Source organism: Nannobrachium achirus (genome assembly GCF_963921795.1).
Source record: "Nannobrachium achirus genome assembly, chromosome: 18".
NCBI lineage: Eukaryota > Metazoa > Chordata > Actinopteri > Myctophiformes > Myctophidae > Nannobrachium > Nannobrachium achirus.
This window is the reverse complement of record NC_137825.1, coordinates 59,726,749-59,745,177: the sequence shown is the minus strand read 5'-3', so window position 1 is coordinate 59,745,177 and position 18,429 is coordinate 59,726,749. Positions and strand designations below refer to the sequence as shown.

The following is an 18,429-nucleotide window of genomic DNA, read 5'->3' as shown; positions in this document are numbered from 1 at the left end:
GGCGATGAACCCCTGTGGTCAACCATCCAGTTTATTTGATGTACTGTAGTGGACCATTACAGTAGGCCTGCATGGGCAATATGGACAAAAATCCATATTGTGACGTTAGCGTGGGGATGACTATTGTTACTTTCACAGAATATTTACACAATGAGAACTAGATATTCAGGCCAGCCTTGTACATATTTTCAGGCAGCGAAGTAGCAGAGCACTACGCCACACGTGCTCGGTCAATCAAATCCAGATGTTGCGTTTCTAACACATTTGTGACCAGATTTGGCCATTCAAATCCGGATGTTACGTTTGTAACAACCACATGGCAATTCAGTATATAACAACACAAAGTGGGTAAAGATAAATAACAGATAAACATAGAACACATAAATCCCAGATATCTAGATAGAAAGTCTTATATTGATATAATATTAATACTTTATACAGTCTCATTTACTTATTGCGACAGTCAAGTTACTATCAAAACCTCCACCGGCTGTCAGTCCGTCTGTCAGTCTGTCTGTCCGTCACACGTCACGTCACACTTTTTGCCTACTCATATCTCCGCCACCGTTGCCCCTATCCATGCCAAACGTTGCACACACACACTGCCAAACCACAACCTCCACCCCTCATTTCTCACATGGCCCTCTTCTAGCGCCACCATGAGGCAGATTATTGCAAAACACATTTTTGGACACTGCTCCTACAGATTCTGCCCCAAAATCACGCAAAGCGGTACACAGTATCTCTACAGTCATGTCATCAACATGGATCTGTCCCATTTCCCATAATTATTCCCTCCTGATTGGCTACCATTTGCCTTCTAAAGTTTGTGTATGCAATCTGATGGTTGCTTATCTGGTCGATTTAGGGAGTCTTACTGGTATTTGACTGGCAATTCGATAATTCTTCTTCAAACTCAATTTACAGTACAACCTCAATTTGACCCATTTTACATGAGACCTCAGACTCAGATGTTATTGTTGCCTGACTAGAACCAATGTGTTGAAACTGCAGAAACAGTGAAAATGTCTTTGCATGCATCTCCTCTCCCAACAGAAGTGTTGCTGTAGCAGATATGTTGTGTAGTAGCAGTAGTAGTACTAATAATAGCAGTAGTAGTTGCTGTAGTAGTATAGTAGCATTTAACAGAGATACTTTATGTTACTAGTAGAGGTGGTCTCCCTCCAAATACTCATTTAGACCCTGCTGTCATGGACTGTAGGACACACAAGTACCGTTGTTTTGGGTTGAGATTGGCACATTTCCTGGGGCAATCTGCCCAGATCATGCATGTCACATGTGTCTTCTTCTTCTTTTTAATTTTTTTACTTTAAAAAAACAACTGCAATGTAGTGCATTTGAAACTACATTGCAATCACTGCTTTCCTCCTTTGAATTGTTTTATTTTAATTTTTGTTTATTTTATTTTTATTTCGTTGCTGAGTGAGGTCAGCAGACAAAGTGACGTGAGTGAGATGAAAAAAAACAACCTGAGTGAAATATGCCAATGTCAACCAGAAACATCGGTACCACTGCCTGAAGCTCATGAGTGCAATATCTTCCCTGAACAAGCAGGACTGCTTCAAATGTGCTCTTTCCTGTGTAGGACAGTTACATGACAGCAGCTTTAACTCGAAGTGGAGCAGAACTGACTGTACAACAAAAACACCTGCATTTCTCTCCAACAGCACTCCGGTGGCAACTGCTTTACAAGGAAAAGGCTTGCCTTGACTCATGTCGACATGTTCCCTGATACTGCATTGGTGTCAAGAGCAAGAGTTACATGTTTCATGTATTGGAATTGTCATTCTAAACCTTTTCTTTCTTGTCCTTTCTTTTTTTGGTGCGGTTGTTTGGTAAACAGTCCATAAATAAATCCAGCGGGACAGTGAGTCACAGAGACGCGATGATGTGTGGTGACTGTGAGGTCTGAGTTTTGGCAGCCATGTTGTCCCCAGTCAGCTTGACAGTGGCTGTAAACCACTTGATATATAACTATCATGCTTTAGGGGGGCCAAACAAAGAGGAAAGAAACGCCAGCGTTTGTTTTCTGGTGAAAATGACAAATGATTTGGATGCAGGCAAATCATTAAACAACACATTCGCTTCAAAGAGACTGGATTAATGCTGCACATGATGTGAGCGCACGTGCGTGCGTGCGCGCGCACGCGCAAACACACACACACACACACACACACACACACACACACACACACACACACACACACACACACACACACACACACACCATTTGTGAACACACGTTTGAAGACATGCACGCACGCACGCACGCACACACAGACAACATGTCCTTTTCTGTCCCTCTCTCTCTCTCTCTCTCTCTCTCTCTCTCTCTCTCTCTCTCTCTCTCTCTCTCTCTCTCTCTCTCTCTCTCTCTCTCTCTTTCTGTGAAGTTGAGAACGTGTCACATTGTTTGCGGAGCAGGGGTTGTTTATGTTGATCCGTGTGCCGTTTGAAGCTCACACTTGTTTGGATGGAAAACAGGGACTTTAAAGACTGAATGTTGCAGGCGGGTTTCTTCACATGGACTTTGTGTCATGCAGACGCAGGTGCTGTCGTGGCTTTATAAACAAAACAATACCACCCACATCACATCGAATGCCATCTGCTGTGCATGGATTTCTAGCTTGGGAATGTTTCCTGAATAATACGTTTGTTGTTGCTGTCAGTAGTTCGATTATGTTGTTCTAACGACTCCATTTGATTTTAATGTGTGAATTTATCATCTTTCTCGCCAATAAACAAGCTGCACGAGACTGACTGAGCACTTCTTGGCAACACAACTGGTTTCAATGATTCATTCATTGAAGTTTGGTGTTGTGGTGTTAATGGTGGCCGAGTTTCCCAAAGCGATTTTAGCCCATCGTAGCTCACGCATGGTCGTAGAGACCAAGCCCCGACCGTCATGTTCCCGTGTTAGCATGGGTTCGGGCAGATCGAATTATTTAGCCCCCTACAACTACACCAACATTCAGATTTCACAAAGTGCTTAAGCACAGAAAGCGATCGGATAAAAAGGCTTCTTATTAAAGAAAACGGAGGATACGGGTAATCATAGAAAGCCGTACCGTATTTAGACAGGTGTGAGACTTTATTAAGCACTTTGTTTGTGAAATCTGAATGTTGGTGTAGTTGTAGGGGGCTAAATAAGTCGCTCTGACCGAACCCATGTAAACCCGGGAACATGACGGTCGGGGCTTGGTCTCTACGACCATGCGTGAGCTACGATGGGCTAAAATCGCTTTGGGAAACTCGGCCAATGTGAAGAATAGCAACGGTACTTGGTTCAATTCCCAGTAATAGAAAAAGTTTATAGAGAAATTATTATTGTCTATTATACGTTGCAGAAGGACCTAGGTATAATGTTAAAATGGTTTTACACATTAGGTTGGAGATTGTCTCCCAATACGTTGGCTCACACACTTGTCAAAGGCTTCCATCTAACAGGCTGTACATCGGAATCACTGAACGTGATTGGAAAGTGAAGCGGATGTCCTGAATCTCCCCGACTTCTGTTCCACCGTACATAGTGTTGTTGTCGGGTGGAAACCTTGTATCCCCAAGTTTCAAATGTGTACGTTCTTTCGCAAAGTAAAGCCCTGCTTCATCATACAAGGCCGTCGCACAAAAGTAGTGAAAACAGCAGATCTACAAGTGAGGCGCTGTGCGCTTCTAGATCGGCTGTTTTCACTAGTTTAAATCATATTTAAAACGATAAACACAAAACAAACAGTTTTGGACATACCGGTACAAGGTTTTCACCCGACAACGACGATATGTTTCTACTATAAATCAAGAAGAAGCAGGGCTTGGGTAACTAAGTAGTGCAGTAAAGTACTGATAGTAGGGGTCTTGCGCATTGAAACGGGGATTGACTAACTTGTTCGCGGCTGATACTGACAGTAAGCCTCTCCGACCTACCTACTTACATACTTAACCCTAATTATGGAGTGGTACGGTTAAGATCAGGTTAAGGATCTTGGCAGGCTGTTTGAGATTGAGATTGTGGGACCTCTTAACTCCTAGATTTGGATCTTGTAGAATTTGTCTTAGATTAGATTTTTTTAAAGGGGATTTTCAAATTTTTAATTTTTTTCTATTTTTTTAGTCTTCCCAGTCTCTTCCAGCTAAAATTGAATTGGATTGACTCTACATGGTTCTCATCGTGGTATCATGCTAATCTTCTCTGTATCGTTCCAATTTTAGCCCAAAGAGAGCGCCCCGTTGCCAACAAAGGGCATTTTGGTATTGCATCTGAAATGGCTTGGAATTAGAGACGGACAGAACATTAAATGTATATATCCGAGTGGTTGTTTAGGCTAAAACCTGTATAAAACCGTATTATGAACCAATATTTAAATAAAATATATATTTTGAAAAGCATGGTGGGGCCCCTTTAAAAGAAGATGTTTGTGCAAATCATTTATCGCTTACAGGTGAAACGGACTTGCAGGCTCTTATTGTTTTCTTAAAGTCCAATGTTGCAGAAAACCAGCCAAGTATGAATATTTTGATGTTGCATTCTATTTCCTCCAAGGGAGGTGCAGCAGCATCCAACTGTGTACAGTGGAGCAGGTCACATACGGTACAGGCAGGGGTGTCACACCAAATTGTGGGCCCTGGGTACAAGGATTCGGGGGCAGCCCTCTATTCAGAAACACCCCTACTTAGAAACACCCCTATTCAGAAATACCCCCACTGAGGTTAGGGTTAGGGTTTAGGTTAGGGTTAGGTGACACTTCTATTTAGAATAATGGAAGTCAATCTTCTGAAAACCCAAGGATTCACTGGGGGACCCCATGAATGTTCTTCATAGGGCGAGTGGGTTTAACCCACCCAGACTGGAAACACATGATTACGCATTGTTTTGTGCTTTAACTATTGAGCAATAGCAGATATACAAGCTCGCAGCGTGGCACAGAGTGCCGATCTGCTATTTGAACAATCTTGAAAATGTGTGCAAGTCTTTGAATATTTCAAATCCTTCTAAGCTTTTTTTGAAAAACCTATGTTTCTATGTCAGTGGTGCTCAAACTTTTTCATGTGAAGGACCCCCAAAATGATCTCTATTTGGCCACGGACCCCCATCTCAAAATATTTAGTCCAGGGACCCCTCCCCAGAAGCAAAATTTGAGTTACAAATGTTCCCTTAAAAAAATATATATATATATATTCAAAGATTTGCACACAATTTCACAGCTTTTCAAAAATAGCAGATCTACAAGCTCGCAGCGCGGCACTCGGTGCCACGCTGCGAGCTTGTATATCTGATATTTTTCAAGAGCTAAAGTATAAAAGAATTAAGGCCCCTCCAACTTGGGCCCTAGTAACTCAGTCCCACTCCCCCCCCCTGGGTACAGGGCATTAAGTCTGTTACACTGAGTGACTTAGCATATGGCTAGCTGTGGCTCCGGGGACAGAGGATGCTGTGTTTTGACCAGGGTGAGTGATGTACGTCGGGCCTGGGTTTCTCTTTAAGGCTCCATGGAACTTATGGGACCAGAGACTACTGTGGGTATTTACCTTCAGAAAAACAAGCCCACAATGGAGGTTTAAAGGACCAGGTCACCTCTGGGACAACCAGATCTTATTTTATTGTTGTGTGGTACACAATCAACACAATCCTGAATTATTTTTTGTGTTCAATCTGTGTTTTTAGATATGTTTGTATTTCAGCTGCTACAACTGGTCATATGATGCATTTTGCATCATATGACCAGTTGTAGCATGCTGAAATCGGCTGAAATACTAAAATATCTAAAAACACAGATTGAACACAAAAAATAACAATAAAATAAGATCTGGTTGTCCCAGAGGTGACCTGGTCCTTTAAAGAATACTGTAGTCCCAAGGATTTAGAAAGACGTTTCAACGTGTTTGTTCAAATCAGTGTTGATTTCGTCGACTAAAACTATGACAAAAAATAATTGTTGGCTGCGTTTCTTTCACTGACGAAAACTAAATACAGACGTAATAAAAACTAAGCTGTGATGTGTCAAATCTGTCATTACGATGCCATCAAGGCCTGCCAAAATACATTCCAGTTGACTAAATCAACTGTAGATTTAGTCGCCTAAAATCTTATGATATTTAGTCGACTAAAATTAGACCAACTAAAACTTTTCAGGTGACTAAATTATGACTAAAACTAAAAGGCATTTTATTCAAAAGACTATGACTAAAACTAAAACAAAATGTGCTGTCAAAAACAACACTGGTTCAAATGTTGTCGTGAAGGAGCTCTTACCTCTTGAACTTCTCTGCTAGGTTCTCCACAAAGTAGTAGATTTCATCCCAGTGGTTCTTGACACTGCCAGACCTGAAAGACAACAAATACATATATTTTATTCATTTAACCACTTTCAACCTCAGGGTTCCTAATTTGGGCATTCCATTTTAGGCAAAATGTTTCAAATATATTCCAAAAATGTTCACATCTTTCACACAAAACTGGAAAAAAATAGCGATACCGTACGTCGCAATACAACACATCATGATCTTGGTCATCGCCTATTTAACACCTTTTGCACGTCACAAAATAGGGCTTAAGTGGTTAAATATCTCAATTAATATTTGCCTACACATCTATGCATATCTGTGTATACAACAACATACTGAACACTGTAGGATGTACATTTTTTCACGACACCACATACAGTAGTAACATCAGTAACTTTAACCATTCTTTACACAGAGATGGGGTCTTTAACAATGTTTTCTACTTTACATTTTATTCAGTAGGGCATTCAAATATTATATTTTCAAGGGTTTTCAATACAACTAAAGAATAAAATGTAAAACAGAAGGCACTGGCTAGCTACAGTATGAATGGATCATTAGATCTTTGCATTAATAGCGGGGCATTAACTTTATGGGCATTAAAGTTGGCATGAACCTTCTGGGCATTAACCTTCTGGGAATTCGAAAAAAGAGGGCATTATGTTTTTTTATTTTTTATTTTTTTATCACGATAAACACAGGATTGTCCAATCATACATCTACCTCAACATGGTAAATGTTAGTATATTAGTAAATTACTGCAGCAAATTGTACAGATTACAAATTACTTCAGTATAGTCCGTGGTGGGAAAAGTATTCACATTCTTTATTTAAGTAAAAGTATCAATACTGCAATGCAGAAAGTAGAAGTCTGGAACTCAAAATGTGCTTGAGTAACAGTAGAAAAGTAGTGGCATAAAAATGTATTTAAAGCACAAAATGTAAAAGTAGGCTACTCATTCTGCAGAATGTGTCATTTCAAGTTTTCAAATGGGTACAAATATTTAGAAAATAGCTGATCTACAAGCTCACAATGTGTCGCTTCACGATGCATTGTGAATGCCCGAAATGTTTATAGGGCTGAAGTTGTTAATGTCAGTTTTGTAATGATACTCCTACAAAGTAGCCTAACTAGTAACTAAAACTTTCAAATAATTGTGGTGGAGTAAAAGTTCAATATGAGATGTAGTGCAGTAGTGAAAGTATTGGAAATTGGAAACACTCAAGTAAAGTTCAAATACCTCAAAACTGTACTTAAGTACACTACTTGAATACATGTACTTAGTTACTTTACACCACTGAGTATAGTGGAGCACAGGAAAACAGTTACATTTGCCAAACACTCACATGGACCAAAGTCATTAAGAGCCTCCCAACATAATGAACCCACCGTTAAGCTGGGGGATTCAACAAGCCAAGCTCTTCAAAACAAAATAATGATGCTAATGATGTTTCTGCTTTTCTCACTTGGTTTTAAACGATGCATTTTTTATTTCCTTTTTACTGCAGGAATAATGTGACACTTTCAGAATTCAGATAGAAATCATGGAGTGACTGAAAACAGAGGTGGTGGGAGAAATATGTAACAAAAATAGGCTAATATGTTCACTACCGGCAGAAAGCGTGAACATTTGCAACTAGGGGTAGTTTTGTGCACAGAATTCAAAAATGTACGGATCCAAGCACTTTTCCCATGGGATCTGGTGGCTCTAATTCACTTGCTATACAGGGAAAAAAGACCCCCCCAAAAATCTTCTTTAAGTAGCATGTGAGGGGTCTATCTGGGGGGTTTTCATGATTCTGAATCCACTGCAAGCATTTGTTTTGCACGAAAAACATTCCTTGGGCTAAAAATGGACCCTACAAAACTGTGAAAAGTGATGACTCATCACTAAACCATCACTAAACCGAGTTTAAATCTCCACGATATGATTATCGTGAGTGATTTTTATCGCGATAAACGATAATATCGTGTCTCGTCCCATCCTCATTAGGAACCCCCTCAAGGAGCCACGAGGGTCCCTGCAGACCCCACTTTGAGACTCGCCGGTCTAGCACAGTGTTTCCAGTGAGCCAACAACATGCAGAATACTCAGCACCCTGACGCTGGTTGACCAGGATGGAACAGAGGCAGCCTTTATTAGCCCATTTAGGCCTGAACACATTGTTACGCAATATTTTATGCTTTAAATATGAAAAAAATCAAACCTCGGTTCGAAGTGGAGCGGTGAATCTGTGTTGTGTGTGTGTGTGTGTGTGTGTGTGTGTGTGTGTGTGTGTGTGTGTGTGTGTGTGTGTGTGTGTGTGTGTGTGTGTGTGTGTGTGTGTGTGTTTGTGCCTGCACAACAGCGCCCCTCCTTTAACTAGTGTGGCCACTCAAGGTATTGCCAGGCTACAGACATACCCAGCCAGCCAGCCAGCCAGCCAGCCAGCCAGCCACATAGCCAGCCAGCCACAGACATACCTGTCTATTGGGAGCGCTTTCACCGCTCCAAAAAATAGCAGATATACAAGCTCACAGCGCGGCACCGAGTGCCGCGCTGCGAGCTTGTAGATCTGCTATTTTTATTTCTATAAGTGTCTTTTGAATCCTTCTAAGATTTTTTTAAAACCCTATGTTTCTATGTCAGCAATCTGGCCAGCCATCGTCAAAGAAAAGGTCATTTTCACGTCACTGGAGCTCAGTTAGTCTGTTCTTGAGAGACTACTATGTCAGTGGTTCTCAAACCTTTTCATGTGAAGGACCCCCAAAATGATATGCATTTGGCCACGGACCCCCATCTCAAAATATCTAGTTCCAGGGACCCCCCAGAAACACAATTTGAGTTACAAACGTTTGCTTTAAAAATACATAAAGATTTGCACACATTTTCATGACTTTTCCAAAAATAGCAGATCTACAAGCTCGCAGCGCGGCACTCGGTGCCGCGCTGTGAGCTTGTATATCTGCTATTTTTCACTGGTTAAAGCAGTCAATAATCCTAGGCCTAAATGGGTTAATATAATTGCTAAGACCTGTGTGAAGGTCCAATTTCTATCCAATAAAGCTGCTGCGCGTAGAGCCTGTTGGCCAGCAGCTCTCTTCATTAAAGACCCAGACAAACACACTGTGGAGATGAAAGGACAGGAGGCTCTGGTGGTGTGACTGACTGGGGGAGGAGGTGGCACATTCAGGCACGTGCACACATAGACATCAAAGGGGGCTTGAGCCCCTGACCTTTTATCAGCCTGTAAAAAACTGCCCTCGCTCTCCAGACTAGGGCATTAACGAAAAGGTCGCCAAGTCGACTGAGTCGACTTCATTACACAAGTCGACTCCCACCAGAGAAAGTCAAAAGTCGAAGTTGAAATACAACATTCAAACAGTAGGATTGCTTATTGTCAAGGACGGAATGATCCAATATTACAGTGCTACATTACATTTGGTATAACATGGTTCTATTGTGAAAATAGCAGATCTACATGCTCACAACGCCTCGCATCACAATTTCTGCCTCCGACTATATATTTGACAATTTGGACAATGTTTACATTTTAGAAGTATTAAAAAGTCCTTACATTTTCACTTTAGATATGTGCATATAGGCCTACCCTCTATACACTTAAACTTTATGTTGGTTTGTTTACAGTTTACAGTGAGACAATGTTTTACATTAAGTTAATCATCTGAGGACCCCCCAAAATAATTGGGGGGTTGTGTGTGATGTGATGACGTCATCAAACGATGTTGTTAATGCCCTACTACAGACCATGATTTTTACTATGGTGAAAGAAACGCAAATGTCCTCTTTCCATATGCCATACCTGAAGGCAGCATTCAAGAGAATTGCCTTGTCCAAACTCTCCTGAACTTGAACGCAGCAGCTTATGTTGAAAGAATTGAATTCTTTGCGTAGAAATCCATGCCGTTACGTCACATCTCCAGTATTGACATGATTATGCTTAGTTCAGTGTGGCATCAAGCATCGTAAATAGGCGACCTCCAAGCTCACAACGCGTTGACGCGTTGTGGGCTTGAAGGTCTGCTATTTTCGATGTTTTCACCAAAAGTGCCCTTTTAGAAATGTCAGCCCCTGCCTCTCTAACACTCTCTGCACGTCCCTGGTGGGGTTATAGCACCTCCTCCTCTTGTCCCGGAGGGCTGAGGAAATAGATGCCAGTGCCCCCCAGGGGGGAGGGCTGTCATAAAACTGGATGGAAATGAAAAGACCGGCGCACCGGCGCGGCTGTCTGTCCCTAATGGACCTACATTCATTTCCGCTGAGGAGATGGCGCGTGCACGATGTGTGTATGTCTCACGTGAGTCATATCGTCACTGTCGGGTAGAAACCTTGTATCTCCAAGTTTCAAACATGTACATTTATTCGCAAAGTAAAGCCCTGCTTCATCGTACAAGGCTGTTGCACAAAAGTAGTGAAAACAGCTGATCGACAAGCACACAACGCCTCGTGTGCTTGTAGATCGGCTGTTTTCACTAGTTTAGTACATTTTATAGATGATAAATATAAAACGAACGTGTTTGGACATACAAGGTTTCCACCCGACAACGACGACATGTAATAGAATCGTGTCTCTGTGTGCTCATGGTTGTGAGAGAGATGTGTGTGTGTGTGTGTGTGTGTGTGTGTGTGTGTGTGTGTGTGTGTGTGTGTGTGTGTGTGTGTGTCAGTCTGTGTGCATGCCATGCCTTCATTATGTGTGTGGTGGTGCTCGTTAGCTATAATGAGCTAGCCAGAGACACGATGACACATGGGAAACGAGCGAACTGACTGACTGTGGTAAATCTTTAAGCCCCTGTTAGCTGTTAGCGTATGTAGCTAGCTCTGAAGAACTGGACACCAATGAGCAGGGGCGTCACAAGGGGGGAGGAAAGTGGGATTGAGTTGGTGGAGGGGCCTTAATTATGTTATACTTTAGCTATTGAAAAATAGCAGATATACAAGCTCACAGCGCGACACCGAGTGCCGCGCTGCGAGCTCGTAAATCTGCTATTTTGTAATAGTCGTGAAAATGTGTGCAAATCTTTGAATATAGCCAAATACATATCATGTTGGGGGTCCTTCATATGAAGAAGTTTGAGCACCACTGACATAGAAACAGGTTTAAAAAAAAAAAAAAAATTAGAAGGATTTGAAATACTTGCACAAATGATCTGCTATTTAAATGTTTTTAAATAGCAGATCTACAAGCTAGCAGTGCCGCGCTGTGAGCTTGTATAGGCCTATCTGCTATTTTTCAATAGTTAAAGCGGGGGCCCGCAGTGAATCCTTGTACCCAGGGCCCAGAATTGAGTGTGAAACCTCTGCCAATGACAGACAGAGATCATTTATTTGACAACCCCGGCCAGTACACAAAATCCTCGCAGTTAATTTATCCATTTGTAGTCTGAGAGTTTGGCTGAGACACACAGAGGGGGCGGGCGGGTTTGGTTCCCCCCATGGCGTGCCGACTTGGGACACGTTTGTCGATGTGTTGACGGCACACCATGCCAGCGTTGTTCTCAAGGGATTTAAAAACGTGACGTCATGCAATTTGTTGTAAAACTTTTGCACATACGCAGGACGTTCAGTGAACCAAAACGAGCGCTCCTCCAAAAGGTGACTCCTAGTTGGGAATGGCGTAATATGCATGGACCGCACAGCACTGAGCAGGTCTTATTGCTGGGGATTCTATTACAGTTGGTGGAACAGCATGTCTCACTCGGCAAATAAAGAAAAGTCGATGCCGAATGCCGGGTTTTCTACAAAAAAATGGTCTGCTAAGTATTTATTTACTGAAGACGGAGGTAAAGCCATGTGTTTAGTTTGCGGGGAGCACATCTTGCGGAGAGCACTGCCTTTTGGCCCGGCCCTCCACAATATGTTCTGTTGTTCATGTGGCCCCATGGAAAAAATAATTGCCCACCCCTGTTCTAGCATGTTGCATGTATTCAATCAATGTACTCTCCTCCCTGCACCAAGACGGAAACAGAACATGTTGCACAACCAGTGGTCTATAAATGCTGGTTTTTAAGACATTACTTCAACGTGCGCGCTTGCCAGTAACCAAGGCAAGATTAAACTGCCCCATTCTGGAGCGTTCTCTCTCTCTCTAATGTCTTTACAAGGTACGAGATATGACGAAACTCTATGCGAAACAAGAGCAAAATGAGAACCGAATGTATCAGCAGGGGCGTCACACCAGATTCTGGGCCCTGGGTACAAGGATTCACTGTGGGCCCCCCATGAATGTTAACCTTTGAAAAAAATAGCAGATATACAAGCTCACAGCGCGGCACCGAGTGTCGCGCTGCGAGCTTGTAGATCTGCTATTTTTGAAACATTTTGAAAATGTGTGCAAGAAACCTATGTTTCCATGTCAGTGATGCTCAAACCTTTTCATGTGATAGACCCCCAAAATTATATGTATTTGGCCACGGACCCCCATCTCAAAATATTTAGTTCCAGAAATGAGGGGTGGAGGTTGTGGTTTGGCAGCCTAAGGAGTGTGTGTGCAAAGTTTGGCATGGATAGGGGCAACGGCGGCGGAGATATGAGTAGGGCAGACAGACTGCCAGACAGACTGACTGACAGACTGACAGCCGGTGGAGGTTTTGATAGTAAATGCGATCCTCAGAAATTGTCAGAAATGTCCATAAATATTAATGTAGCCAATCTACAAGCTCACAACACGTGGCGCTGTGACGCACTGTGAGCTTGAAGATCGGCTATATTGTGAAATAGGGTTCATTCAAATATTTATTTGAATGAACTATTGAAATATTTGGAGTCAAAAGTACAACATTTCTTTTTTAAATGTAGTGGATTGAAAGTCATCAGCCTGCAAAAGACAAAAACTAAAAAAACTAATTTCCAAAATTTCCCATCACTATGTCCATTGTCCAGGTATACAAACTCTGTTTAAATCTGTTCTGTTAAGTAGACTAAATAAACGGAAGGAGACAGATTTTCCCAGCCTTGGGAGTCACAATAATATATTCTTCCGGTGAAATTAATCTCCGGTCTATTTAAAATCTCATCTTCTTCGGCTTGTTCTCAAGCTCATAAAGATGACTCCACCACCTCTGCTCAAATCAAAAACTTTCTTCCCAGATTTCTTAGGTTTCTTTCATAAAGGCTGAGGTGGTCAGGGGCGTCACAAGGGGGTCGGGGGGGGGGGGAAGTGGGAGGGGCCTTAATTATTTTATACTTTAGCTATTGAAAAATAGCAGATATACAAGCTCACGGCGCGGCACCGAGTGCCGCGCTGCGAGCTTGTAGATCTGCTATTTTTGAAAAGTTGTGAGAATGTTTGCAAATCTTTGAATATATGTAATTTTTAAGCCAACATTTGTAACTAAAATGTTGCTTCTGGGTCCCTGGAACTAAATATTTCACTATATTTCAAAAATAGCAGACCTACAAGCTCGCAGCGTGGCACTCGGTGCCGCGCTGTGAGTTTGTATGTCGTTAATACGTTCCCAGTCAGTGAATCCTTGTACCCAGGGCCCAGAATTTGGTGTGACGCCCCTGTGTGAAATGGATCCAAACAGAAAGGGAAGAGTGAAAGAAGAAACACATCTGGCTGAGAATAAAGTGACATAAGGAGGGCAGGAAGCGTATGGCGTGTCACTGGGTAACCGTGGTAACTAACGATGTGGGCAGACTGATGCAATATGTTCCATATGTACGTGTAATGTTCATTTTGAACTGAGAAGGCGCTGTTTTGCATGGATGCTCTCTATGGCAGTGGCTCTTAAAGTGTCAAATACCCCCCAAAATGATCTGTGTCTGGAAGCGGACACCCATTTTGTTTTATTATTGTGCCAGGGACCCACTGCCACCACTTATACCTATAGACTTATTTGACCTGAGTAAAGCTTTATACTAAGTACAGTCAATGTATTAGTTTGGCTTATAATTGCGCATTCCCACAATGACATCATGAAAATATTAACTCATATTTCCATATGTATCTGTATGTATGGGCATAAAAGGGATTGTATGTATGATGTGATAGACTTCATAGGATTTTCACATAACTGAGTAAGCATGTTTTGGGTCTCACAGCATATCTCCATATACAGTACTGTACATCTATCATATAATTAGAGGAGTCAGTCAGTCAGAGGTCACAATGCATTATCTATTCACTCGCTTCAGCGACTGATCCAAACTTTCACATGGCATTGACCATTAGCATTATACACACGGTGACGGAGCCCGATTTTAATTTTTCCCAAATTCAAGCTATTTATTAGCGTTTCTTCACCACTTCTGTTCAGCTCAGCCTGTTGTCAGGGTTACGGTCCGTTCCTCCAGGCCATGGGATCCCATAGCCCCACACACACCTCTCTCACAGTTAGGAATGTTGCAGTGAAGAGACACACGTTCTCTCTCTCTCTCTCTCTCTCTCTCTCTCTCTCTCTCTCTCTCTTTGAACGGGTAAGGTCTAGTGGATATATATTATGGGTAATTGGTCCGACATACATCACTGGCCAGACGGCAAAGACATGGCCTTGTCGCCCTGGGGCGTCTTTATTATATAAAATAAAATATTTATTATTATTATTATTATTTGTTTTATCTGGTCTCAGTCTTGACTTGGTGTCGACCCTCCTCGGACTTGGTCTTGACTTGGACTCGACTACAACACTAAACATCAGTGCTTGGAAATGAAGTGGCGCGCTGTGAGTTTGTATATCTGCTACCACTGTTCTAAACCACAGTTCTAAATCCAAATAGCCGGGGAGCCTGAATCCATTGCAACCATTTGTTTTGCATGAAAAACATTCCTTAGGCTAGATTTCAGCCCCACAAAACGGTGAAAAGTGATCAGTCATCAAAAATCACAGTTTTGAGAGGCCAAACTCTAGCCCAAGGAATGTTTTTCATGCAAAACAAATGCTTGCAATGGATTCAGAATCATGAAGAACCCCTAGTTTGAACCCTCACATGCTACTTAAAGCAAATGTATTTTTTGTATTCTTTTCCTGTACAGTAAAGTCGATAAAAAGTATGTCATGAAGTCACAGGTAAAACCCTATTCTTTGAGCTTTTGGGCCTGTTAGGCCTGGGGCCAATTCTGATATCTTCACAAATTGGTACCACCCAAGGTGACGTACATTTTTTTTCATTTTTGACTTCCTACATGTCTCTAGTTTACATTTTGGTATGATAACCCTTTCTGAGACCCAGCTTAATTGATGTTATCAGCCGCTAGAGTCGGTCTCCCATCGACTTTCTATACAGGAGGAAAATACCCAGAAAACGTTTTTTTTCTGGGTATTTAAGTAGGATTTGAGGGGTCTAACTAGGGGTTTGTCATGATGCCGAATCCATTGCAAGCATTTGTTTTGCACAAAAAACATTCCTTGGGCTACAAATGGCCCCAGAAAACGATGGTTTAGTGATGAAAAGTGATGAGTCATCACTTTTCATCAGTTTCATCAGTTTTGTGGGCGTTCTCTGGGGCCATTTGTAGCCCAAGGAATGTTTTTTTCTGCAAAACAAATGCTTGCAATGGATTCAGCATCATGACAAACCCCTAGTTAGACCCCTCACATCCTACTTAAATACCCAGAAAAAAAACAATTCTGGGTATTTTCCTCCTGTATAGAAAGTCGATGGGAGACCGACTCTAGCGGCTGATAACATCCATTAAGCTGGGTCTCAGAAAGGGTTATCATACCAAAATGTAAACTAGAGACATGTAGGAAGTCAAAAATGTAAAAAAATGTATGGTCACCTTGGGTGGTACCAATTTGTGAAGATATCAGAATTGGCCCCAGGCCTATGTGGCTCCCCGACTATAATAGTTTTCTGGAAAAAAAAAAAAAAAACTTATGTTAGTCTAAAGTTGGGATTGAAACCGACAACGCTTATGAACGATCATGACAAGCTTAACTTGTTTTAATCTCCAACCTGCTGACCTTGAACGTGGGTGAACCAAAACATTGCACTTGAAGCATTTCCCTGCAGTTGTTATTGTAATGATAAGGCTGCACACATCAAGGCCTCCCGTTCGGTTCATGTCTTTAAGCTGACTAAGCAGTGAGGACAGGACCTTGCAAACCAAACAAAAAAAAAAAACCAAACACTTCACCGACGCTTCAGGAGGAGGCCGAGGAATGTGGAGGAAAATGTGCTGCACAAACACAAGTACAGTCTTTAACATGCAAGACATTGCACGCACGCACGGACGCTCGCTCACGCACACGCGCATGTATGCACGCAGTCATCCACCCACACACACACTGGGCCCCAGGCCGCAGGCAATAGCAGAGAGAGAGAGAGAGAGAGAGAGAGAGGAGCCAGCTTTCTTCAGGGGGTGAAGATTATTCCATTACAGCAACGGACAGGAGGAAAAACACAGTGTAAACACGCACACATGCACTAACGCACACACACACACACACACACACACACACACACACACACACACACACACACACACACACAGCCACTCATACACGCTGCATCTTCCTCTCATGTTCCGCAGGTCAGCTGCACAGGTGCAATGCATTATTGTTAATTGTGGCACGTTTACTAACATGCCAAGTTTAGCTGCACTTGAACAACCGTTCCAGGCTGCCATATCCAGCCCAAGAAACCGTAGAAACGGGGGGGAAAACATAGAATGTACTTCTTAAAATAAATGTATCATGCCTGTTGCTAAGGTATGGCAACATGACTGGTGTCTTGCATGCGCGCGAAGGCGCTCGTGCAAGAAGACACCAGTCATGTTGCCATACCTTAGCTTTTTCTGAACTGACGCCACTGCTCATGCAGTAACATCAGTATTTGTTTAACATCGGGGTGAATCTGAGGACTCCCCGCTCGTGTTTTTTCCAACTGCTGATGTTTTTTTTCTTCTCTCTCTCTGTCTTATATTTTCTGAATCACAATGGCTTATGTTATGGTTGGATGGCTGTGTCTGTTCTGAGGTATAGCCTATAGTCCCGGGCCGTGGGACCCAAGGCCTTGCTTGCAGTTTCCCTCACCTGTCCAAACAGTGCTAGCGCTGGAGGAAGTGGGCTAATTTTCTCGTGCGATGCGCGGCCCCGCAATGAAAACGTTTCATGCGGCACCCATTTTTTATTTTTTTGTACTCTTTCTTCTTCGTATTCTTTTTGGTCTAATTTTAATGGTCTGAGTCAAGGGCCCACAGTCGCCCCCGACGTTCAAAGTTCTGGGGTTTGGCTGGAGGAGAGCGAGCGGTCTCGCTTTACTGCGAGGCGAGCCATCTGACGGTGTGGTCATATTTTGTACTTTGGCTGGGAGATAGCAGATCTACACGCTCTTAGTGCGGCACATAGTGACGTGCTTTGAGTTTGTAGATCTCCTATTTATGAAAAACCGTGAACATTCGTGAAAATCGTTGAATATATATACATACAGTATATTTCTAAAATATTATCTGCTTCCATCCATTAATCCATTAGAAGACCTTTCCAAAACCTCCACCGGCTGTCTGTCACATCACATCACGTCGCGTCACACTTTTCCCCTACTCATATATCCCCTCATTTCTCACATGGCCCTCTTCTAGCGCCACCATGAGGCCCATTCTTACGAGACACATTTTTGCTCCTACAGATTTTGCCGTAAAATCACACAAATCGGTGCACAGTATCTCTACAGTCACCTCATCAAAATGCATCTGTCCCATCTAGCGCCACCATCTGGCCGATTTAAAAAAAAACTATTTTTTGGACACTGCTCCAACAGATTTTGCCCTAAAATCATGCAAAGCGGTACACAGTATCTCTACAGTCATGTCATCAACATGGATGTCCCATTTCCCATATTCCCTCCTGATTGGCTATTGCCTTCTTAAGTTGGTGTATGTGACCTGACGGTCGCTTATCTCCCGATTTAGGGAGTCTTACTGGTTTTTAATCTGCCTCAGGTTAGGGTTAATGGTCTGAGTCAATTAAGGGCACCCGAAGTTCAAAGTGTTGGGGTTTGTCTTGGAGAGAGAGAGAGAGAGAGAGAGAGAGAGAGAGTGTGGTCTGTTTTTTACGGCGAGGCGAGCCATCTGACAGCTCTTCGACAGAGCCGACGGAGCCTGACGACAGCTTGACGCGACAGTGATGACGCTCATCAAAAAAGACATCAAAAAGCCCTCAACGAGGGGCGTCCCGTCAAG

At 42.5% G+C, this 18,429-nt stretch overlaps 1 protein-coding gene across 1 annotated transcript in view; it reads right to left on the bottom strand.

Moving 5' to 3' along the window:
- The window catches only part of antxr1c (ANTXR cell adhesion molecule 1c), a gene marked incomplete at both ends in the record, with an annotated part of 156,242 nt that overhangs the window by 89,007 nt on the left and 48,806 nt on the right, over positions 1-18,429 (bottom strand). Inside the window, one exon of the mRNA XM_080747017.1 lies at positions 6,269-6,340. Within this exon, the coding sequence (XP_080603143.1) occupies positions 6,269-6,340 (72 nt within the window). The remainder of the gene's footprint in view (positions 1-6,268; positions 6,341-18,429) is intronic.